The sequence below is a fragment of the Hordeum vulgare genome, chromosome 5H, assembly GCF_904849725.1.
Source record: "Hordeum vulgare subsp. vulgare chromosome 5H, MorexV3_pseudomolecules_assembly, whole genome shotgun sequence".
Classification (NCBI taxonomy): domain Eukaryota; kingdom Viridiplantae; phylum Streptophyta; class Magnoliopsida; order Poales; family Poaceae; genus Hordeum; species Hordeum vulgare.
The window spans coordinates 539,443,313-539,468,737 of NC_058522.1; the positions used below are offsets into that span (position 1 = coordinate 539,443,313).

General features: G+C 45.2%; 1 protein-coding gene across 1 annotated transcript; it reads left to right on the forward strand.

The window, feature by feature from the left end:
- Positions 1-625: 625 nt before the first annotated feature.
- Positions 626-11,934, forward strand: LOC123397191. Its single transcript, XM_045091838.1, has 5 exons — positions 626-812; positions 5,408-5,779; positions 6,177-6,231; positions 10,657-11,158; positions 11,275-11,934. Exons 1-5 carry the CDS (start codon positions 626-628, stop codon positions 11,377-11,379), a joined length of 1,221 nt encoding a protein of 406 aa, XP_044947773.1. The 3' UTR covers positions 11,380-11,934.
- Positions 11,935-25,425: the final 13,491 nt, after the last annotated feature.

Consider the following 25,425-nt stretch of genomic DNA (forward strand, 5'->3'; position numbering starts at 1 on the left):
CAAACCCCGCTTGCTCGCAGCTCGTGTGCTTTTGCTCGCTAGCATCACCACGCCGAAATCGGTGGCAACGAAACTGGACCGGCCCAAGTCTTCTGGACGGGGTGGTTTTCCGGCAATCCGGAGTAGGGCGAGCCAGTCGAGTGCGCTAATGCTCTGGCCATTTAGATTGATGTCAAAAAAGAAAAAAGAGGAGCTTCCTTTGGAAACAGCCAGCACGTTGCCACACACCCCTCGAAAAACAATTTAAAAAAAGGACATCGCACACGCTGCCGCATCTCGCCTTCTGCTCCCGCGCGGCTGTTGCATTCTGTCGCCGCCCCGCCGGCTGGCTGCTCCGCGGGATGCGCCATTGGGCCAATTGGTTGAAACCATTGGTTGTCTAATTCAAACCTAATGTGCCTACTTACATGAAATTTACAAACAGGATTTTTTTTCCTTCTTTCTAGTTAGCCCATCAAAAGATCTTCAACAAACATATCTTAATTTTCTAATTAACATGCATCTCAAGATGACATCTTGAACCGATCGATGGCCCTAAAATCAAAATGACAGCAGCCTTGGGGTGCCTAGAGCGGGAGGGAAGGGAGCGGCGGCGCCTGGAGGGCAGCGGGCTTACCGAAGCGGGATGGGGAGGGGGCTTATCGGAGCGGGCCGGAGAGGGGAAGGGGGCTTACCGAGAGGGCAGGGAGGCGGCGGCGGCGAGCGAGGCGACGACGATGACGACGTCGGCGAGGGAGGTGGCGGCAGGGAGGAGCGCGAAGACGACGACGGCGTCGGGGAAGAGTTAGGCATCCTCGCGGCGTCGAGGGTTCGTCCGAGTCGCGAGGAGGAAGAAGAGATCGAAACTGCGATTTGGACATCACAAAATTCCAACTCCCGCTTATATAGGCGGAGCTTTGGTCCCGGGTCGTGGCTCGAACCGGGATTAAAGACCCCTTTTCGGCAAGCGGAGTGGCGGGAAACGATGGTCTTTAGTCCCAGGTCGTGGCTCGACCCGGAACTAAAGGTGGTCTTTAGTTCCGGTTCGAGCCACGACCCAGGACTAAAGGCCTGGGCTGTCTCCGGCGCGACGCAGTGCTAACCTTTAGTCCCACCTCACCTAGCGAGGAGCGCCGGCAGTGCTTTATAAGCATCGTTGTGCGTGCTCTTTCGAGCTCCTCTCTAAAGCAGGCTTACGGGCCTAAACGCACTCTAAATTTAAAAATTGAAAATATATGTGAAACTAGATATAAAATTCAACCTAAATTGAAAGTAATCACTTTGAATTTGGGTTGAATTTTCTCTATAAATTCTCATATAGTTTCAATTTGTTTCCATTATTTTTGTTTTGTTCTTTGCTTTATTTATTTTGTTTTTTCTACTTACAGCTAAATATTTAATTTTTCAAATTTGAATTCTTTGCGTTGAATTTTTTCCTCTTCTATTTTAGTTTTCTGTTAAAGATTTTAACCAAAAAACTATATGAAAATTCTTTTCAGTTAATTTTTTTGTTTCTTTTTAGTTAATGTTTTACTTGATTCTTTTTAATAAATAAGCACTTTGATAATTTTAGTTGATTATTTTTAATTCATTCATTTTAGTTAATGTTTTTCAACAATTTCTGATTTTATTCGGTATTTTTCGTGCATTTACTTTTTTTTTTTGAGCTAGTTGACCCTGAAATTGAAAAGCACTACAAATGAACTCTGAAAATGTTAAATGTTGGCATGGTATCATCATTTCATCCACGTAGCATGTGCTAAAAAGTTGATAGATTACAACAAAAACTGGATGCACTTCGTGTACAAAACGAACAATCTCTCTCGAAGTATCACGGTTTCGAACGAGAACTCATCTGTTACAAAGGGACAATCCCCTAGTGCATAACAAATATCTAGCACAAGGAGAAGAAGGAGAAACGACCCCCACAACAACAGTCGGCATTCTTCTTCTCTCATATATGGTGGACACTTCCTCACAGATTTTTTGACCGTCGATGGTGGTCGCTACTCCTACTTCCCCTAGTGCATAACAAATATCTAGCACAAGGAGAAGAAGGAGAAACGACCCCCACAACAACAGTCGGCATTCTTCTTCTCTCATATATGGTGGACACTCCCTCACCTGATTTTTCGACCGTCGATGATGGTCGCTACTCCTACTTCCCCTAGTGCATAAAAAATATCTAGCACAAGGAGAAGAAGGAGAAGCGACCCCCACAACAACAATCGACATTCTTCTTCTCTCATATATGGTGGAGACTCCCTCACAAATCACTCTACTTCTAGAGCATTTGAAATGAGCTAAACTGGCAGTGACAGATGAAAGGATGAAGTAGCTAACCTTTTAAAACACTTGTGCAGTTGGTGCACGGCCAAACCTAGACAAATATTGAGGAAAATGGAGCTTGAAGGTCGAGCTTGAAGAGGAGAAAGCTTAAGTAGTGTGGCTCAGGCTTTTCATCGAACACCTCATGTGCATGAACTAGAGTGGCAAGAGGATGGCATGGTCACACCTCAACACCCAAAAAACAAAGGAGAGGGTGGGAAGGGGCGAGGGTTTATATAGGCAACACTTTAGTCCCTTTTTTTTCTCTAAAATCGGGACTTGCCACATTTCTTGTTTTCTGGACTTGCTTTCTCCACATTTCTTGTTTTCTGGACATTTTTTTTATAAAAAAAACATGGAAGGCTTGCATCATGTTGGCGATATGTACAACTTATGTTACATTCCCAAAGTCCAGGGAGAGCTAAACTTCGCAAGATGGTTTTTCTAACTTTTTTCTTATCCTGCTTACTAAGATTTCCATGTTAGCGAAACCACCATCCAGTTTTGTGCTTAGACACCAAATCTAGACTTAGGCGAATAATCAAAGGAAAAGTGTGTTCGCATAATTTTAGTTACTATCACAACTAGGGGCCAGTTCTTTTGACCCAGTTCTGAAGAATTACTGTCCGGAAAATTACAGTCACAAAAGAACTTGTTTCTTTCCCAGGAATTATCTGAGAATTACCAGAATTAATAGTGCATTTCAGAATTATGAGAACCTAGCAATTCTGGTGCCGCCCGTTTCGTTCCCCCACCCAGTGCCGCCGCCAGCCGTCAGATCCCCGCCACCCTGCGCTGCCGCCTCCCTAGACAGGCCACCCTAGTCCTGCGCAGCTAGGCCGCCACCCTGTGCCCCCGCCACCCCTTCTCCTCCTCTCCATCCCGCCGGGCCGCCACATCTCGACGCATCCCCGCCCGACCACCCTGCTCCTGCGTCGTCGGGCCACCACCCCGTGCCGCCGGGCCGCTACATCTCGACGCCTCCCCACCCGGCCACCCCGGTCCTGCGCCGCCACCGCCCCTTCTTCTCCTCTTCATCCCGTTGGGTCGCCACATCTCGAGCCTCCCCACCCGGCCACCCTGCTCTTGCGTTGGCAGGCCGTCACCTTGCGCCGCCGCCACCCCTTCTCCTCCTCTCCTTCCCGCCGGGCCGCCACATCTCGACGCCTCCACGCCCGACCATCCCGCTCTTGAGCCGTCGGGCCGCCACCGTGCGCTGTCGCCGCCCCTTCTCCATTTCAATCTAGGGGCGTTTCAGACATTTCAACATACAAATCATACAACAATTACATGCTAGAATTACAGAAAAAAAAACCGGACACATAATTCTGTGGCCAGACGATTCTGCGGGCAGTTTCTCAGAATTATGATTCTCAAGAATTATGAGGTGAAAAAAACTTGCCAAAACTAGTGCAGCCCATGTCATTCAGTTTATGGAAAAAATGAATGCCTACCAACCTTTTTCTTTCTTCCACCAATAGTGCTTTTAGGCCATAGCCCTTTATATACACCACCGCATCTTCCTCGAGCAGAATACAACCTTCATATTTCCATTCTATCTTAAGATGTTAGTATAACTTTTCTTAATGTCGGCAGCATTAGCTTGGTACATCAAATAGGAGATGGTCACATATACATACTAAGTAGAGAATGAGAGCACAAACAATAGAACGTTAGAACCAGTGTGAACAGAAGACATCGGGAACAATGTTGGTGCCACCGGTGAAGGGTCCGATGGGAAATATCAGATTCCGGATTTTCATGGGAGCTCCCTCTTACGTTTCTTTCCTGTGTTTCTTCTGTTATTAGCTCGTCATGTATTATTTACGGCCAAAACCTTGCTGTTTAGAGAAGTCCCGTTGACGTATTGTGCTCTTTGGTAAACTGAATGATTATGAGAGCGGTAATAAAAAAAAGGATGTTTTTCGTCTTCCATTTTATTATTTTCTTAAATTAAGAAAAAAGATTTCAAAATAGAGAGCTGAAACTGACACTGTTTCAAACTCGTGGCTTGCAACATTACTTGCCTCAGGTTTTTCTACTCCCATCTTATTGTTCTCCTAGCTGGGTTATACTCCCTCCGTTCCTAAATATACGACATTTTAAAGATTGCACTGTAAACTACATACGGATATATATAGACATATGTTAGAGTGTACATTCACTCATTTTGCTCCGTATATAGTCTCCTAATGAAATCTCTAAAAGGTCTTATATTTTGAAACGGAGGGAGTATTTGTCTATTTGGCAATAGCGAGGACCTCCCACTAGCGAACACTCTTTGAAGTGGGTTGGCCCACGTAAAGGTTCTCAGAACCGGTTTTATGAAACTTTTAGAACTTTCTGGTCGGTGTTTTTCCTTTTTTTCTCCTTTTTTTGTCAGCTTTTCTACTTTTGTTTTTGTTTGATTTTTTATTTATTCTTTTCTTTTTTACATTATTTTGATTTAAATTCATAAATCCTCGCTCTGTCCCCTATTAATTCGTAATTTTGCTCGAATATGGATGTATCTAACACAAAAGCGGAGGTATTATATTTCAAACTCATGATTTTCTGAATATTTTTTAAAATAATCAATATAAAAATAAGTGATTTTGAAAAAATTGTGCATTTTGTAATTCATGATCTTTTCCAATTTCATTATTTTATGAATTCAAGAACTTTTTAAAATAATTTTTCTGAATTCATTAAAAAAATCAAACTCATGGACATTTTAAATTTATAGAGTATGTGAACATTTTTCAAACCCATAAACTGTTTTTACATCATGAACATTTTTTGAAAGTACAATTCTTTAATTTATTAAAAAAAGATAATATTTTAACTTTTTGAGACAATAAAAAAACAGATAATGGTTGCTTTTCCATAAACCTGTAGCTACTGTTTTTTTCATTCTTATTTTGGACAAGCTACTGGTTTTTCATGAACAAGCAGCAAGCGGGCAATCCAGGGACCTCCTATGTACCGCATTTAATCGCAAAAACGAAAATCCAGGGCCATTTAGATTGATGTCAAAAAAGAAAAAAGAGGAGCTTCCTTTGGAAACAGCCAGCACGCTGCCACACACCCCTCGAAAAACAATTTAAAAAAAAAAAAAAAGGACATCGCACACGCTGCCGCGCGGCTGCTGCATTCCGCCGCCGCCCCGCCGGCTGGCTGCTCCGCGCTAGCACCACCGCGCATTTCCCTCCGCCCTTCGGCCTCGGAAGTCAGGTGCCTCCGCGGCCTCCGCCCCGACCGACATGCCGCCGGCGGCCCTGCCTCTGTTGCGCCGCCGATGTCGAGGAACGCCGACTCCGATTCGCGCTCCTGCCCCCTCGGCCTCGCAGTCAGGCGACCCCGGCCTCCGCCGCACTGCTGCCGCCGGCCATCTGCCTCCTCCACTGCGCCGCGGAAACCGACGAACTCCGACTCCTCGCGCAGCTACTCTGCGCACCACTGCTGCTGCTCGCCTGCTCGCCTCGCCGACTCGGTAAGACGCTAAGTAATTTCTTCGGCTGAGATCTGAGACACCAACTATTTTCTGAATTTATGCATCGAAGCTGAACATAATTGAAATAGAGATGCGTATGTATTGAACTGAACCCAAATTGATGCATTTCGTTATCACCACTTATCAATTCCATTTCGTTATCGCCCGCAACGGAAGTGTCTACACCCTATCGTTTCAGCTCAGGGGAACCCGAGAGCGTATTCACGAGTATTGACGAATGACGATAATGATATTTCATATCGTTTCCAATCCTAGAGTTCTCGCAAAGGGGTTTTAGCTAGTTGTAGTGGTAGATTTTCAGATTTGTATCAATGATAATTATTTCGCTTGATGTCTATGCCTTTTCTTATGAAATTATACTGTTGATGTCTTGAAGGTGCTGGTTCTTCTTCTACTGATGATCAGGTCATGGGAGGCAAACCATTGATTTGGTACACTTTTCTATCTCCGTATTCTTATTTCTAGTATTTGTCATGTTTTATCTATTTTGTTGGATGTTAAGCATTGAGTTTACATTCTAGATTTATTGTGCAATTGGGCCATATTTTGTATGTATATTTCCGCATGGGCTATTTTTTGTGGTAGTTATGAGGTATTTTTGGGGGTATTTATAGGCGCTGTTGATTCTTGTGCTCACAATGTGTAAAGTCGCCTAAGGTTTACTTAAGGTGCCTTACAGACGACCTTATGCCCACATCGGAGACGCCCTTACAGTCGATCTCCTCAATGCGTAAAGTAGTCTAAGGTCCACCTTTTAGGACTTATGGCCGACGTACATTGGAGGCATCCTAATGGGATATAAGCTAGTGTAAAACTGAAAAATAGCCCAATGCTAAACTGCTAAAAGTGCAATAACAGAAAAAAAAAAAAGAACAGTCCATTCTTTATCGTAGGTGATCAATGGCGACCTGAACAATCAAATTCCAGTCGCTTACCTGTAGCAATTTGCAGCCTAGCTAAAGTCAATCTGAATTCCACTAGAAGAAACGCACCAGGAGGCTGCATTTGATAATGAGCTTTCCAAAAGCGTCAGTGAGCTTACCGGCCGGCAACAAAGTAGGTCATGGCGGTGAAGATACAGGAAATAACCAGTTGAATACTTGAATGGGCTCCCAGTCCTTCCAACAGAGGATGCAAATGGAGTATTTATTTGTTTTTTTGAAGAAATAGGGCGAGTCAGCAGCTATATAAATATTTACAGCTATCTAGTAGCTAGTAGTAAAAAGTTTCTCTGCATTGCTATACAAATATTTAGAAGTAGCAAATAGCCAGCCAACTAGGACTGATCAGCTTAAAGTATAGTACTCCTACTGTACAACGTTTGAGGGTAAGGCAAAAATTATCTATGATAAAAATGACTAATTATAGTCTCTGATCAAAAGGTGCAAAGGAAGAAACACCAATGTGCTAAGAACATTCAATACCACAAGCAGGGATGCCGATGTCAGTGTGCAGGTAATCAAGATTACCGGGCCCTTCATCTGCAGAGAACACCTTGATTGCATCCTGCATCGTTGGACGGTGTGATGGGTCAGGTTCTATGCACCGAACAGCGATGGCAATCACTTTGAATATTTCATTTGCAATCTCAGTTTTAGGGAATGGGAGCCGGGTGTTCAGCAAATTCTTGGGTATTGTACTTCTCTTGTCCATGGACGAGAGGAACGAAAGAAAATCACCCGGATGATGTCCCATGAACAACTCGAGCACGAGCACGCCAAAACTATAGACATCACACTTCTCCGTCACCCTTGTTGTGTATGCAAGCTCTGCCAAGTCAATAATAAAGAGTTAATTTTAATAACCTTCTGTATTTATGTACTGAAAAAAGCGGTGTGGAGGGATAATAAGACTTATTCCCTGCGACACGAAAGTAAGAAGGCGAGGCTCTAGCCCGGGCTGGCTAGCCCACCAACCATGGTACTAACCATGTGCACCCGGGAGAGTTCTTGTATGTACTAGATTGTAGAGACAGCAATAAAGATAGCATGGTCGAACAAAATATGTGTAATATACTAGTTTTTAACTGTATAATTGGTTAAATTTACACAAACCAATAAGTAATACTCTACTTCCTGCAACAGTTAGGAAGATCTATGCTAATCATTTCATTATTGATGTGAAAATAGATATAACACTATGCAAGACATCCGTCGAAGTGACAAAAATAAACATAACAACAATTTGATTTAACCAACATAGATATATATTATTTTACCTGGGGCAAGATATCCTTTTGTCCCGGCAAGCCTTGTGCAGTTTGACCCATCCACATCTAATATTTTGGCAATACCAAAATCAGAGATGCATGCTCTAAATTCCAGATCAAGCAAAATGTTGTTACTTGTTATATCTCTATGGACTATCGGCGCAAAGCAATCATGATGCATGTAAGACAAAGCATGGGCCACATCCTTAGCAGTATTTAACCTCCTTGTCCAATCCAATTCTATTGCAGTTTCCTTGGTCTTTAAAGATGCTGCTAAGCTTCCTCTTTCCATGTATTCATACAACAGAAATCTTCCTTGAGTAGCAGAACAGTAGCCAAATAACTTCACAATGTTGCGATGCCGAATATGCATCAAGGCATCTATTTCACGATTAAATAGCTCATCATCTTCTATTGTATGAATCTTCTTTACTGCAAATATCTCGCATGTTGGTAACTGAGCTCTATATACTGACCCACTACTTCCAATTCCAATGCAGTGAGCGTCACTAAAATTTTCTGTGGCGTCAACAATTTGCCTGTACATATCTCCTCCGTGAAAGTTCCAGATGGCGAACAGCTTTGTCTGTCGCAATTCATTTGCGCATTCCACCTTGGATTTCTTCCTTCTACATTGCAAAGTTACTAGTGCCATGATAGATAGAAAAGATACAACAACAGGTATTATAGCTAGTAAAATAGCTCTGGGCTTCTTTTTTCGTTCACCACTTTGATTAAGGTCACAAGGAGGCAAACCTTTCACTACACCACACAATTGCTTATTCTGCATGAACCATTCGATTGGAGCTTCTTCAAACAACCTACTCTGTGGCACTGACCCTTCCAATTTGTTGAATGACACATCAATGGATAGGAGGCTGAACATGTGCTGAAATGATGGTGGGATGCTACCTTTCAATCCATTGTGTGAAAGATTCAAAACTTCAAGCATGCTCAAACCACCCAGCTGACTTGGAATGGCACTAGCAAATGAATTGTCACTTAGATCCAACAATTCTTGTAGGTTTACCAACATTCCTAGTTCGATTGGAATGCTGCCATTGAGGTGATTATGGCTCAAATTCAGGAAGTGAAGCTTGAGACAATGCTCAATTGACCCTTGTATCGTCCCACTTAGGTTGTTTGATGATAAATCCAAGTACTCCAAATTTTGTAGCAATCCAATATCTTTAGGTATGCCTCCTTGGAGCAGGTTATTACCGAGGATCAAGTTGAACAACACCGTTAAATTGCCAATTCCCAGTGGAATCTGCCCTTCAAGTTTATTTGATGAAACATCAAGTATCCCCAACTGAGACAACTGCCCTATGTTTGGTGGTATGACTCCAGTAATGTTGTTGTTCGAGGCACGTAGCATCGTAAGTTTGTAACACTCACCCCAGTGGTGAGATAATTGACCAAATAGTTTGTTTGAACTGATATCAACATAGACAAGATTCGGGTGAATTCCCATCTTGGAGATATCTCCTCGAAGCTGATTTCCTTCAAGGCGAAGTTTGACTAGGCTCGTGCAACTTAGCAAGCTTGTTGGCAAGGGTCCAACCAAGTTGTTACCATTAGCGGTGAGAAACTGTAGTCGGCCTCCCACGCAAAGACTCGATGGCAATGCACCAGATAAATTGTTCAAAGAAACTCCAAACATTTCCAGATTCATTAACTCGCCTACTTCTTGAGGAATGTGTCCAGAAAATTGGTTGAAATTAAGGTTTAAGAAAATGAGCTTAGTTAAATTGCCTAAACTGTTTGGGATGGGGCCTGTTAGGTTGTTCAGACTGAGCTGAAAGTCCTCTAAATTCACCATATAGCCTAGTTCCCAAGGAATATTTTCAGAAAGTTGGTTCTGGCCAAGGTACAAGATCTTGAGTTTGGTTAAATTACACAAATTTCTTGGGAAGGAGCCTGTTAGTGTGTTGTAGCTAAGCCGCAAGTCCTCTATGTTCACCAAATATCCCAAAACCAGAGGAATGTGTCCAGAAAGCTGGTTACGGTGAAGGTGCAAGGTAGTAAGTTTGGTCAAATTCCATAAATTGCTTGGAATGGAGCCAGATAGTGTGTTGTTGTTGAGCCTCAAGTCCTCTAACATCACTAAATAACCCAGTTCTCGAGGAATGTGTCCAGAAAGTTGGTTATGATAAAGGTACAAGGTAGTGAGTTTGGTCAGGTTACATATATTGCTTGGGATTGAACCTGAAAAGTTGTTTTGGCTTATGTCCAAGTGTTGTAGGTTAAAAAAATTCACTATATCTTTGGGAATGGGACCACTAAAGTTGTTACGTGATAATGATAGCATATTTATGTTTTCTAAGTTTACTTTTGCAGTAGGCCGAGATGAAAAATTATTCATAGGATTTTGCATGGATGAGTTAGCTGGACTGAAGCAAACTAGGCCGGAAAGGTCATTGCTGGACAAATCTAATTTAACCAAATGCTTAAGGCGACCTATTTCACAAGGGATAGGACCAACCAAGTAATTGTTTGACAAGTTGAGGCTCACGAGATTACCCATCTCCCCTATTTGCCTTGGTATTTCACCAGAGACTTGGTTTTCATGGAGCATGAGGAGACGCAGTTTTGTTAGATTTGCTAAAACAGGTGGAATTGAACCTCTTATCTGATTGTCATGCAGGAGGAGAGCATGGAGTTCTTTGAGGAGCTTAATATTCGCAGGTATGCTCCCGGTAAGCTCGTTGTGCGAGAGCTCAAGGGCCACCAAGGTCCTCAACGCCGAGAAGTCAAGAGACTCAAGTGTCCCTCTCAGCCGCATCCCCGGCAGGGAGATGGCGGTGATCATCGGCCGGCACCCACCGCACCGGATGCCCCGCCAACGGCAAGGTGCTGACATGTTGCCCCAGGATTGCAGGGCGTCTTGGCTTTGCGGACTGAGGCTGGCTTTCCAGGCAAGAAGTGCCCCTGTTTGTTGTTCAACTGATGGCAGCGCACCAGCGGCTGACACGAGTGCGGTGGTGCACATCGTCAGTATGGTGAGAGAAGCAAGTATTTTGGAAGATAAGAGCTCCATGGCTAGGATAGGAATCGGTTCTGCTTCTGTGTCTCTTGGAGGGTTCACCTTAAATTGTTGCACCAATTATTGCCGCTGTCTCGTTCCCTGCAGGCAAGATAGTCTAAAGGTTTGTATGACTGATTAACCACCCCCTCCCTTTCTGTCCCTCTCGTTCTTTAGTTAATCTTCATGATGAAGATTTGACCCGCTCTCTGATACATTTGTTTCTCTATTTTTTTTAAGAGGTCATGGCACCTGTTCATTCAAAGTCAAATGTACAGAACCCAAACATGTACGCACCCAGCAGTAAAAACCAGGAAGACAGGTGCCACAGCACAAACTGCATAAAGAGCCTCAACAGTAGAAATATATATATAAACACGCCCCTAGAAGACCTGGTGCAAAGAAGACCAGTGCGGCCGGAGAAGAGAGGGGCAGCGGTGGATGGATATGTGGTTACTGGCCACGTCGCTCCATTAATTGGTGGGTGATAAATCAAAACACGAGATACGGCTGCTGCTTCAAACCCGGCCGTGCCATGGGCAGGAAGACTTTCGTGCTTGTGCTAGCGGTTGATTATGGAACAAGCTTCATATTGGGACTCCCTAGTCTCCAAATACGGAGGCTACGAAGTCATTATGGAAAGAGCTTTATAAATTATACCGTCAGCACCTATATTGGCGACTTTGCTAGAGTTTCATTTTGGCCTAAAATCATCATATTGACAATTATTATGGCGATCGGGACATATGGCAACTTTGGTAGAGTTGCTCTTAGCGAAATAACTTGGATGAGAAGCATCTGAGTTGTCCTCTTTGAGGACACAAATTATGATTCATATTTAGACCATCCTATCTGAAATAGCATTTACTCATATCTATTACAAATTTCCTGTTCATTTGATTTTGATTGGCAAAGGAATTGAATGTTCACCAATAATTGTCACTCATGTGAATGATCATTTCCTTGTATATATATGCCACCCCATGGGATACTATATATCGTTCTATTCATTTTAACATTCTGGTAGCACTAGCCTAGTACACTAGATATGTGGTGATGAAATTATCAAATTGAGCGGAGAATGAGAGAAGAATTAGAAGGTGTTACAACATGCATGTGGGAACGAGAGACATCCGGAATAGCCACACGAGTAATAACTTTAGGTGGGTCAGAGGCCATGGGCGATGCTTGACCATTAAGCTAAATAGTATGTTTTTATTTCAACATTGAACCACCATTAGAGCGCTCCTTTGGAGCTTTAGGGCGTGTTCGGAGACCCTCCCGCTCCTGACTCCGCTCCCGGAGCAGTCGGAGCGGTAGTCTAAACTTATGGAGCGGGGAAACAGAGACTCCGCAGATCCATGGATCTGGCGGAGCTGGAGGTTTTCCGAACAGCTCCTTAGTCGCACTGTAGCCCCCTCTTATCCCTAGCACCGACGCTCTGCTTCATCAACTGCGAGCCCATGCGCTTCCCTTGACGTGAGTGCATACTGGTGGTCATGGAGGCTAGCTGGCGCGCCGACATCTTCTTCACAAGGGCAACCCACACTGCTACGTTTCATTGCTTGTCGTAGCCACACATATGTTGAGCTTGTGACAATTCTGTTGTGTGCCTTCAAACACCACTCTTTTGTGAGATTTCGTAAAACAGGTGCAATTGAACCTCTTATCTAATTGTGATGTAGGAGGAGAGCATGGAGTTCCTTGAGAAGCTTAATATTTACGGGAATGTTCCTAGTAAGCTCGTTGTGCGAGAGCTCCATGGCCACTGAGGTCCACAAAGGGGGACTAAATTGCCAAAAACGATCACAATTACGTGTGCTAGTGCCAAAAACCACCGTTTTCGTGAAAATTTGCCGAAAACATCAATTTTGAGTAATTATTTGCTGAAAACACTAAAAACTATGCTTGATCCCGTTTTGACGTAAAAGCTGGCAGTGGGACCCGCCCATCAGGGCCACCCGGCATGGGATAACGGTTCGGGGAGACGACAATCGTTGCTGCCATATGGGGTCCATCTGTCATACAAAGGAAAAAAAATAAAAATAAAAACATGAATATAAAGAAAAATATAGCTCTTTTTTCTCACCCAGGAGCCAACAACCAATCTTATATACGTAAAACAAAAGATCAGGTCGGGAGGCCAGCAGTGCCTGGATCCCCGCAGCGGACCGCGCGCGGGGTGGCCAACAACGACATTGGTCGGAGACCCGTCAGCCAGCAAGCGTCGCCGCTCGGACAAGCTGCTTCCCCGTGCCTCCTTCCTTCTCCTCCTATCCTCTTCCCCCGGCGCCTAGCTGCCATGGTGCGCCGCCATTCACGACATGCCACCGTGCATCAACTCCGAGGCCTCCTTGATGCAGAGGCATTCATGGAGGGGTTCGCCGGAGCGGGATGTGGAGCGGATGAGGTTGCAGGAGGGGCTCATGGCGCCCGTGTCCACGATGACGGCGACGAGCTCCGGCAGTTGGAGGCATGCACGCACCTGCCGGTGAGGCTCCTCATCATGTTGGCATCGTCGATGGGGCGCACTCTACCGACGTGGTCGTTGGGAGGACGGGGCATCCTGGAGCATGAGTGGAAGCTCGCGACCATGGCATGGCCATCACCTCCTACAACAGTGGGGCTCGCCGGAGTGGGATCCTGCTGATCGGCACAACTTATGGGCCTTGCTTCATAAACTTACTAGAGTACTACTTTATTAGCCGATTACCACCGCAAGCTGCGGAATCAAGGGGTGTGACTTGTGGACCGAATACCTTCCCAGTGTCCCCAAATGCGAGGAGAAAGGAACTGAAATTTTCGTCTCGCACTAGTGGTTGAGTATGGAGTGAGGCCCATACTAGGGTTCCCCAGCCTCCAAATGGAGGGCTACGTGGTTGTTTATGAAGCAAGGTCCATAAGTTATGCCGATCGACACCCATATGACGGCTTTGCTAGAGTGACATTTTGATAAAAAATGACCGTATTTGGCAGTTATTATGGCAGTCGCGACTACTAGAGTTTTTGTTAGCCCATACAAGAGATGTGCGTAGCTCACTTGGATTAGAGCATCTGAGTTGAACTCTCCGAGGACACAAAATAGGATTCATATTTATAATGTCCTCTTTGAAATATCATTTACTAGTCTATCCATTACAAGTTTTTAGTTCACGTGCATTCGACTGGCAAAATAATTGAATGTTCACCAACTGTCGTTCATGTGAATGATGCTTTCCTTGTATATATATATGTCACTCCATGGACCATTGTTTTTCTATTCAAGTTAGCATGTCGGCAGTACTAAACTAGTACACTAATACGTGGGATGCCATGATCAACTTGAGCAGAAAATGAGAGGAGAATTACATTACATAGATGTTACAACATGTACGTGGGAACGAGAGACATCTGGAATAGCTAGGAGAGAGATATCTTTAGGTTGGTCAGACACCAAAGGAGATGCTTCACCATTAAGCTCAATAGTATGGTTCGCTTTCAACATTGCACCTCCATCACAACATGCTTTTCGAGCTATAGTCGCCCTGTAGCTCCCTCTTGTCCCCTGACATCGACAGTCTGCTTCATCAACCGCAAGCCCATGTGCTTCTCCTTGACAAGTGTGCGTACTGACGGTCATGGCGGCTTGATGGTTTGCAGACATCTTCTTCAGAAGGACAGCGCGCACTGCTATGTCCCATTGCTTGTCATAACGCCAAGTATGTTGAGTTTGTGATGATTCTCTATGTGCCATACAAAACCACTCTTTTGTGAGATTTGCTAAAACAAGTGGTATTGAACCTCATGCAGCAGGAGAGCATGGAGTTCTTTGAGGAGCTTAATATTCGTGGGAATGTTCCCAGTAAGCTCGTCGTGCGAGAGCTCAAGGGCCACCAAGGTCCTGAGAGGGAAGAAGGCAAAGGACTCCAGTGTCACTCTCAGCTGCATCCCCGGGAGGGAGATGGCAGTGATCGCTGACAGGCGGCCACCCCACCGGAAGCCCTGCCAACGGCAAGGTAAAATACATGTTTCCCAAGGAACGCAGCGCTGCAGCAGCTGAGATGAGTATGATCTGGGATGGTAGACATCATCAGTATGGTGAGAGAGGCAAGTATTTTGGAAGACAAGGCTTCCATGGCTAGGATAGGAATTGGTTCCGCACCAGTATTTCCGCTATCTCTTTCCGTGTAGGCATGAGAGTCAAAACATTTATACGACTGATTGGTTACCCCTCCCTTTCTATCTCTCTCGTTCCTTAATTAATCTTCCTGATGAAGATATGACCCGCTCTCTGAAGCATTTTTCCTCGTAGTAGCTGAATGTGTACTCTCTGGGACAGATTATGACACATGTTCATTCAAAGCCAAAGTTACAGAATCCAAATAAGTACGCACCCAGAAAAAGAAACCAGAAAGAAGGTAACACAACACAAACTACAGAAAGGATCTCAACAAAAGAAAGAGAATTACAAACACATCCCTGGAGGATCTTGTGCAAAGTGGACCAGCCGTCGGAGAAGAAAGGTATGAGATACTGCCGCACCTAGGTTCAGAGGAACACGATTAGACATGAGCATTGCTACTTTCTGAGCCAATTAAACGGTTCATCACAAGCGGGAGAACCGAGCGGTGTTGTTCGTTGGCCCGGGACCTTCCCCACAAAGACCACCGTCTTCCAGTGGCGAAGCTACATGTAGACATCGCTACTTTTTGAGCCTATAAAACGGTCCACCGCAAGCGGCAGAACCGAGGGGGTGTGAATCGCCGGCCAGGGACTTTTGCAGCGTCCGTCGAACCGCCATCTACATGTAGTTTGTGATGTCTTTGAGCTGTTGTAAACATATGTTCTCTTTGAAATGTCATTTACTACTAGCTTATATTCACTACAGAAAAATCACGTTTTACCGTGTGGCAAGCTATAAGTCATGTTCTTTTTTTCGGGTACTCGGCTTATTTGAATATAAGCCGTGTACACAAGAAAAAACACCCGGTAAAAACAACGCACTCGGCTTATGCTATCATATAAGCCGAGTGTCCAGAAAAAGCTCTCGGCTTACAGTTTTCACACGGTATATATGAAGAAAGCACTCGGTTTATAGCGTGTCACCTGGTAAAGGTACGTGCCACGTGTCTACAACAGCGATGTTTGACGGCGCCGTCACGGCTTGAACTATAAGCCTGTGCTTGACAAGTACACACGGCTTAGACACACTATAAGCCGTGTGCTTGACAAGAACACACGGTTTACACATAGTATACGCCGTGTGCTTGGTAAGTGGACACGGCTTACACACTATATGCCGTGTGTTCTGCAAAAGCACTCGGTTTATTTTTTATAGATTTTCAAATTTAAAAAAGTTCTAAAGTGATTTCCCTTGCATTTATCTTTAATCCCTGAATGTTATTTATTTATTCATTTTACCACAGGAATGTCTCTCATGTCGGCTATAGACCGTGTGAGGGGGTAGAAAGATCACCAAAACCCTAGAAATGCAATAAATGTCTCAAATAGTTGTGGGCCCACCTGGAACGTGCCCAAACTTTTACGACACCCTACAAGGGGCATGTGATGACGTCGTGCCTGATCCTGAGGATTTCTGGCATCGTATCATTTTCCGAGGCTTCAAACGGTTTGATGAGGCATGTCACCCAAGTGATTTCGTACCCCCGATGGTTGGGGTTGCCCCTCCCACGCCTGCACAAGGCATACCCATGTCACAAATACATCACATAGGATTTTCCATGCTTCTTCTGGGCATGATTTCATGTGTCGCCTTGCAGATCTGCAATTTTCGACACTGAAACCGTAGAATTGCAATAAATGTCTCAAATATTGTAGTCGGGTCAGAAAAATGCACGGGCCTGACACGTGTCATTCGATGGCCTCCTCTGAGAGCACGAGGAGTTTCGATGCCAACGGAGCAACATGACCAACACTTCCTTCACAAACGTGACACGTTCCATCTCGATACCAAGAGAATACCTCGAAGATGGTGCAGTTTACAAGCGGCCTCGGGTAAGCCCCACCCAGACCGCGTCCAAACTTTTACGACACCCTACAAGGGGCATGTGATGATGCCTGGCATCCGACCCTTTTCCGAGGCTTCAAACGGTTTGGTGAGGCATGTCACCCAAGTGATTTCGTACCCCCGATGGCTGGGGCTGCCCCTCCCACGCCTGCACAAGGCATGCCCATGTCACAAATACATCACATAGGATTTTCCATGCTTCTTCTGGGCATGATTTCATGTGTCGCCTTGCAGATCTGCAATTTCCGACACTGAAACCGTAGAATTGCAATAAATGTCTCAAATATTGTAGTCGGGTCAGAAAAATGCACGGGCCTGACACGTGTCATTCGATGGCCTCCTCTGAGAGCACGAGGAGTTTCGATGCCAACGGAGCAACATGACCAACACTTCCTTCACAAACGTGACACGTTCCATCTCGATACCAAGAGAATACCTCGAAGATGGTGCAGTTTACAAGCGGCCTCGGGTAAGCCCCACCCAGACCGCGTCCAAACTTTTACGACACCCTACAAGGGGCATGTGATGATGCCTGGCATCCGACCCTTTTCCGAGGCTTCAAACGGTTTGGTGAGGCATGTCACCCAAGTGATTTCGTACCCCCGATGGCTGGGGCTGCCCCTCCCACGCCTGCACAAGGCATGCCCATGTCACAAATACATCACATAGGATTTTCCATGCTTCTTCTGGGCATGATTTCATGTGTCGCCTTGCAGATCTGCAATTTCCGACACTGAAACCCTAGAATTGCAATAAATGTCTCAAATATTGTAGTCGGGTCAGAAAAATGCACGGGCCTGACACGTGTCATTCGATGGCCTCCTCTGAGAGCACGAGGAGTTTCGATGCCAACGGAGCAACATGACCAACACTTCCTTCACAAACGTGACACGTTCCCTCTCGATACCAAGAGAATACCTCGAAGATGGTGCAGTTTACAAGCGGCCTCGGGTAAGCCCCACCCAGACCGCGTCCAAACTTTTACGACACCCTACAAGGGGCATGTGATGATGCCTGGCATCCGACCCTTTTCCGAGGCTTCAAACGGTTTGGTGAGGCATGTCACCCAAGTGATTTCGTACCCCCGATGGCTGGGGCTGCCCCTCCCACGCCTGCACAAGGCATGCCCATGTCACAAATACATCACATAGGATTTTCCATGCTTCTTCTGGGCATGATTTCATGTGTCGCCTTGCAGATCTGCAATTTCCGACACTGAAACCCTAGAATTGCAATAAATGTCTCAAATATTGTAGTCGGGTCAGAAAAATGCACGGGCCTGACACGTGTCATTCGATGGCCTCCTCTGAGAGCACGAGGAGTTTCGATGCCAACGGAGCAACATGACCAACACTTGCTTCACAAACGTGACACGTTCCCTCTCGATACCAAGAGAATACCTCGAAGATGGTGCAGTTTACAAGCGGCCTCGGGTAAGCCCCACCCAGACCGCGTCCAAACTTTTACGACACCCTACAAGGGGCATGTGATGACGTCGTGCCTGATCCTGAGGACTGGGGCTGCCCCTCCCACGACTGCACAAGGCATACCCATGTCACAAATACATCACATAGGACATCATATGGTTCAGAGCCATAAAGAAACCGATTTTATTCCTGCCAAAGTTTCAAGATTAGATTTAGTGCAACCAACATTTTTATTTTCTCGAAGTATGTAAAAGAAATAAAATTTGGCACTATACGTAATGCCTTAATAGTAATCTAAAAACCTTACAGTATTGCTCTAGGTATTTCCTCGTCATGTCAATAAAAAAACTATGATGTGAATTTAAAGTAATTAAATACCATACCAGACGAATGTCATGGAAGTTAAACACGGATATTCAAAATAAAATTTAAACACGAATTTGCACACACTTGAACATATTTTCATGTGTAAGCCGTGTGTACTTGTCATAGGGCACTCGGCTTACATTTTTGCACCCGGCTTACTCCATATACAGAAAACGCGGGAGTTAGCCAAATATCAGGCGCGCTTTCTCCAAAATAGACCGCGCTTTCTGTTTTTTTTTTCCAAATCTCCCCTCCACCTCGCGCAGCAGATCCCACCACTGCTCCCCACCGCACCAGCTGTTGGGGAACGTCGCATGGGAAACAAAAATTTTCCTACGCGCACGAAGACCTATCATGGTGATGTCCATCTACGAGAGGGAATGAGTGATCTACGTACCCTTGTAGATCGCACAGCAGAAGCGTTAGAGAACGCGGTTGATGTAGTGGAACGTCCTCACGTCCCTCGATCCGCCCCGCGAACAATCCCGCGATCAGTCCCACGATCTAGTACCGAACGGACGGCACCTCCGCGTTCAGCACACGTACAGCTCGACGATGATCTCGGCCTTCTTGATCCAGCAAGAGAGACGGAGAGGTAGCAGAGTTCTCCGGCAGCGTGACGGCGCTCCGGAGGTTGGTGATGATCTTGTCTCAGCAGGGCTCCGCCCGAGCTCCGCAGAAACATGATCTAGAGGAAAAACTATGGAGGTATGTGGTCGGGCAGCCGTGAGAAAGTCGTCTCAAATCTGCCCTAAAAGCCCCATATATATAGGAGGAGGGAGGGGGACCTTGCCTTGGGGTCCAAGGGATCCCCAAGGGGTCGGCCGAGCCAGGGGGGAGGACTCTCCCCCCCAAACCGAGTCCTACTTGGTTTGGTGGGAGGGAGTCCTTCCCCCTTCCCACTTCTTCCTTTTTTTTTCTTTCCTTTGATTTTTTCTCTCTTGGCGCATAGGGGATTGGTGGGCTGTCCCACCAGCCCACTAAGGGCTGGTGTGACCCCCCCCCCAAAAGCCTATGGGCTTCCCCGGAGTGGGTTGCCCCCCTCCGGTGAACTCCCGGAACCCATTCGTCATTCCCGGTACATTCCCGGTAACTCCGAAAACCTTCCGGTAATCAAATGAGGTCATCCTATATATCAATCTTCGTTTCCGGACTATTCCGGAAACCCTCGTGACGTCCGTGATCTCATCCAGGACACCGAACAACATTCGGTAACCAACCATATAACTCAAATACGCATAAAACAACGTCGAACCTTAAGTGTGCAGACCCTGCGGGTTCGAGAACTATGTAGACATGACCCGAGAGACTCCTCGGTCAATATCCAACAGCGGGACCTGGATGCCCATATTGGATCCTACATATTCTACGAAGATCTTATCGTTTGAACCTCAGTGCCAAGGATTCGTATAATCCCGTATGTCATTCCCTTTGTCCTTCGGTATGTTACTTGCCCGAGATTCGATCGTCAGTATCCGTATACCTATTTCAACCTCGTTTACCGGCAAGTCTCTTTACTCGTTCCGTAATACAAGATCCCGCAACTTACACTAAGTTACATTGCTTGCAAGGCTTGTGTGTGATGTTGTATTACCGAGTGGGCCCCGAGATACCTCTCCATCACACGGAGTGACAAATCCCAGTCTTGATCCATACTAACTCAACCAACACCTTCGGAGATACCTGTAGAGCATCTTTATAGTCACCCAGTTACGTTGCGACGTTTGATACACACAAAGCATTCCTCCGGTGTCAGTGAGTTATATGATCTCATGGTCATAGGAATAAATACTTGACACGCAGAAAACAGTAGCAACAAAATGACACGATCAACATGCTACGTCTATTAGTTTGGGTCTAGTCCATCACGTGATTCTCCCAATGACGTGATCCAGTTATCAAGCAACAACACCTTGTTCATAATCAGAAGACACTGACTATCATCGATCAACTGGCTAGCCAACTAGAGGCATGCTAGGGACGGTGTTTTGTCTATGTATCCACACATGTAAATGAGTTTTCATTCAATACAATTATAGCATGGATAATAAACTATTATCTTGATACAGGAATTATAATAATAACTATACATTTATTATTGCCTCTAGGGCATAATTCCAACAGTCTCCCACTTGCACTAGAGTCAATAATCTAGCCCTCACATCACCATGTGAATTACATTGTAATAAATCTAACACCCATACAGTTCTGGTGTCGATCATGTTTTGGCTGTGGAAGAGGCTTAGTCAGTGGGTCTGCTACATTCAGATCTGTGTGCACTTTGCATATATTTACGTCCTCCTCCTCGACGTAGTCGCGGATGAGGTTGAAGCGTCGTTTGATGTGTCTGGTCTTCTTGTGAAACCTTGGTTCCTTTGCTAAGGCAATGGCACCAGTGTTGTCACAGAACAAGGTTATTGGATCCAGTGCACTTGGCACCACTCCAAGATCCGTCATGAACTGCTTCATCCAGACACCCTCCTTAGCCGCCTCCGAGGCAGCCATGTACTCCGCTTCACATGTAGAATCTGCTACGACGCTTTGCTTGGAACTGCACCAGCTTACTGCACCCCCATTAAGAATAAATACGTATCCGGTTTGCGACTAAGAGTCGTCCGGATCTGTGTCAAAGCTTGCATCGACGTAACCTTTTACGGCGAGCTCTTCGTCACCTCCATACACGAGAAACATCTCCTTAGTCCTTTTCAGGTACTTCAGGATATTCTTGACCGCCGTCCAGTGATCCACTCCTGGATTACTCTGGAACCTACCTGCCATACTTATGGCCAGGCTAACATCCGGTCTAGTGCACAACATTGCATACATGATAGAGCCTATGGCTGAAGCATAGGGGACGGAGCGCATATGCTCTCTATCTTCATCAGTTGCTGGGCACTGAGTCTTACTTAATCTCGTACCTTGTAACACTGGCAAGAACCCTTTCTTGGACTGTTCCATTTTGAACCTCTTCAAAACTTTATCAAGGTATGTGCTTTGTGAAAGTCCTATCAGGCGTTTTGATCTATCCCTATAGATCTTAATGCCTAGAATATAAGCAACTTCTCCTAGGTCCTTCATAGAGAAACTTTTATTCAAGTAACCTTTTATGCTCTCCAAAAGCTCTACGTTGTTTCCAATCAGTAATATGTCATCCACATATAATATTAGAAACGCCACAGAGCTCCCACTCACTTTCTTGTAAATACAAGATTCTCCAACCACTTGTATAAACCCAAATGCTTTGATCACCTCATCAAAGCGTTTGTTCCAACTCCGAGATGCTTGCACCAGTCCATAAATGGATCGCTGGAGCTTGCACACCTTGTCAGCATTTTTAGGATCGACAAAACCTTCGGGTTGCATCATATACAACTCTTCCTTAAGGAAACCGTTAAGGAACGCCGTTTTGACATCCATCTGCCAGATTTCATAATCGAAAAATGCAGCTATTGCTAACATGATTCTGACGGACTTAAGCATCGCTACGGGAGAGAAAGTCTCATCGTAGTCAATTCCTGGAACTTGTGAAAAACCCTTTGCCACAAGTCGAGCTTTATAAACGGTCACATTACCGTCAGCGTCCGTCTTCTTCTTAAAGATCCATTTGTTCTGAATAGCCTTGCGGCCCTCAGGCAGCATCTCCAAAGTCCACACTTTGTTCTCATACATGGATCCTATCTCGGATTTCATGGCTTCTAGCCATTTGTTGGAATCTGGGCCTACCATTGCTTCTTCATAATTTGCAGGTTCATTGTTGTCCAACAACATGATTGATAAGACGGGATTACCGTACCACTCTGGAGCAGCACGTGATCTCGTCGACCTGCGTGGTTCAACAGAAACTTGAACTGGAGTTTCATGATCATCATCATTAACTTCCTCCTCAACCAGCGTCGCAATGACAGAGGTTTCCCCTTGCCCTGCGCCACCATCCAGAGGGATGAGAGGTTCGACAACCTCGTCAAGTTCTATCTTCCTCCCACTCAATTCTCTCGAGAGAAACTCCTTCTCGAGAAAAGTTCCGTTCTTAGCAACAAACACTTTGCCCTCGGATTTGAGATAGAAGGTGTACCCAACTGTCTCTTTTGGGTAACCTATGAAGACGCACTTTTCCGCTTTGGGTTCCAGCTTTTCAGGCTGAAGCTTTTTGACATAAGCATCACATCCCCAAACTTTAAGAAACGACAACTTTGGCCTTTTGCCATACCACAGTTCGTATGGTGTCGTCTCAACGGATTTCGATGGTGCCCTATTTAAAGTGAATGCAGCTGTTTCTAATGCATAACCCCAAAACGATAACGGTAAATCAGTAAGAGACATCATAGATCGCACCATTTCTAATAAAGTACGATTACGACGTTCGGACACACCATTACGCTGTGGTGTTCCAGGCGGTGTTAACTGCGAAACAATTCCACATTGTCTTAAGTGAGTACCAAACTCGAAACTCAGATATTCACCCCACGATCAGACCGCAGGAATTTGATCTTCTTGTTACGATGATTTTCCAGTTCACTCTGAAATTGTTCGAACTTTTCAAATGTTTCAGACTTGTGCTTCATCAAGTAGACATAACCATATCTACTTAGATCGTCAGTGAAGGTGAGAAAATAACGATATCCGCCGCGTGCCTCCACGCTCATTGGACCACACACATCGGTATGTATGATTTCCAACAAGTTACTTGCACGCTCCATTGTTCCGGAGAACGGAGTCTTAGTCATCTTGCCCATGAGGCATGGTTCGCACGTGTCAAGTGAATCAAAGTCAAGTGACTCCAAAAGTCCATCAGCATGGAGTTTCTTCATGCGCTTTACACCAATATGACCCAAGCGGCAGTGCCACAAAAATATGGCGCTATCATTGTTTATTCTAACTCTTTTGGTCTCAATGTTATGTATATGCGTATCTCTATCAAGATTCAATATGAACAATCCTCTCACATTCGGTGCATGACCATAAAAGATGTTACTCATAGAAATAGAACAACCATTATTCTCAGACTTAAAAGAGTAACCGTCTCGCAATAAACAAGATCCAGATATAATGTTCATGCTCAACGCACGCACTAAATAACAATGATTTAAGTTCATCACTAATCCCGATGGTAGTTGAAGTGACACTGTGCCGACGGCGATTGCATCAACCTTGGAACCGTTTCCTACGCGCATCGTCACTTCGTCTTTCGCCAGCCTTCGTCTATTCCGCAGTTCCTGATTTTTCTTTGCCCGCCTTCTTATCTGCCAGATACTTGGGGCAATTGCGCTTCCAGTGACCCATACCCTTGCAATAGAAGCACTCTGTTTCAGGCTTAGGTCCAGCCTTGGGTTTCTTCGGCGGATTGGCAACAGGCTTGCCGCTCTTCTTCGAATTGCCCTTCTTGCCTTTGCCGTTTCTCTTGAAACTAGTGGTCTTGCTCACCATCAACACTTGATGCTCTTTACGGAGTTCAGACTCTGCGACTTTCAACATCGCAAACAACTCGCCGGGTGACTTGTTTATCCCTTGCATGTTGTAGTTCAACACAAAGCCTTTATAGCTTGGCGGCAGTGATTGAAGGATTCTGTCAGTGATAGCTTCTTGCGGGAGTTCAATCCCCAGTTCAGCTAGATGGTTTGAGTACCCAGACATTTTGAGCACATGTTCACTGACAGACGAGTTTTCCTCCATCTTGCAAGCATAGAATTTATCGGAGGTCTCATACCTCTCGATCCGGGCGTTCTTCTGAAAGATAAACTTCAACTCCTGGAACATCTCAAATGCTCCATGACGCTCAAAGCGACGTTGAAGTCCCGGTTCTAAGCCATACAAGACTGCACATTGAACTATTGAGTAGTCCTCCTTACGTGCTAACCAAGCGTTCTTAACATCCTGATCAGCCGTAGCGGGTGGTTCATCTCCTAGCGCAGCATTAAGGACATAATCCTTCTTTCCAGCTTGTAAGATTAGCTTAAGATTACGAGCCCAGTCTACAAAGTTGCTTCCATCATCTTTCAACTTAGCTTTCTCTAGGAACGTATTAAAATTCAGGATGACACTTGCGTGAGCCATGATCTACAACACAAATACATTCAAAGTGGACTTAGACTATGTTCAAGATAATTAGAGTTCAACTTAATCAAATTATATGCTAAACTCCCACTCAAAAAGTACATCTCTCTAGTCATTTGAGTGGTTCATGATCCACTTACACTATCCCAAGTCCGATCATCACGTGAGTCGAGAGTAGTTTCAGTGGTAAGCATCCCTATGCTAATCATATCAGCTATATGATTCATGATCGACCTTTCGGTCTCATGTGTTCCGAGGCCATGTCTGCACATGCTAGGCTCGTCAAGCTTAACCCGAGTGTTCCGCGTGCGCAACTGTTTTGCACCCGTTGTATGTGAACGTTGAGTCTATCACACCCGATCATCACGTGGTGTCTCGAAACGACGAACTGTAGCAACGGTGCACAGTCGGGGAGAACACAATTTCGTCTTAAAATTTTAGTGAGAGATCACCTTATAATGCTACCGTCGTTCTAAGCAAAATAAGGTGCATAAAAGGATTAACATCACATGCAATTCATAAGTGACATGATATGGCCAT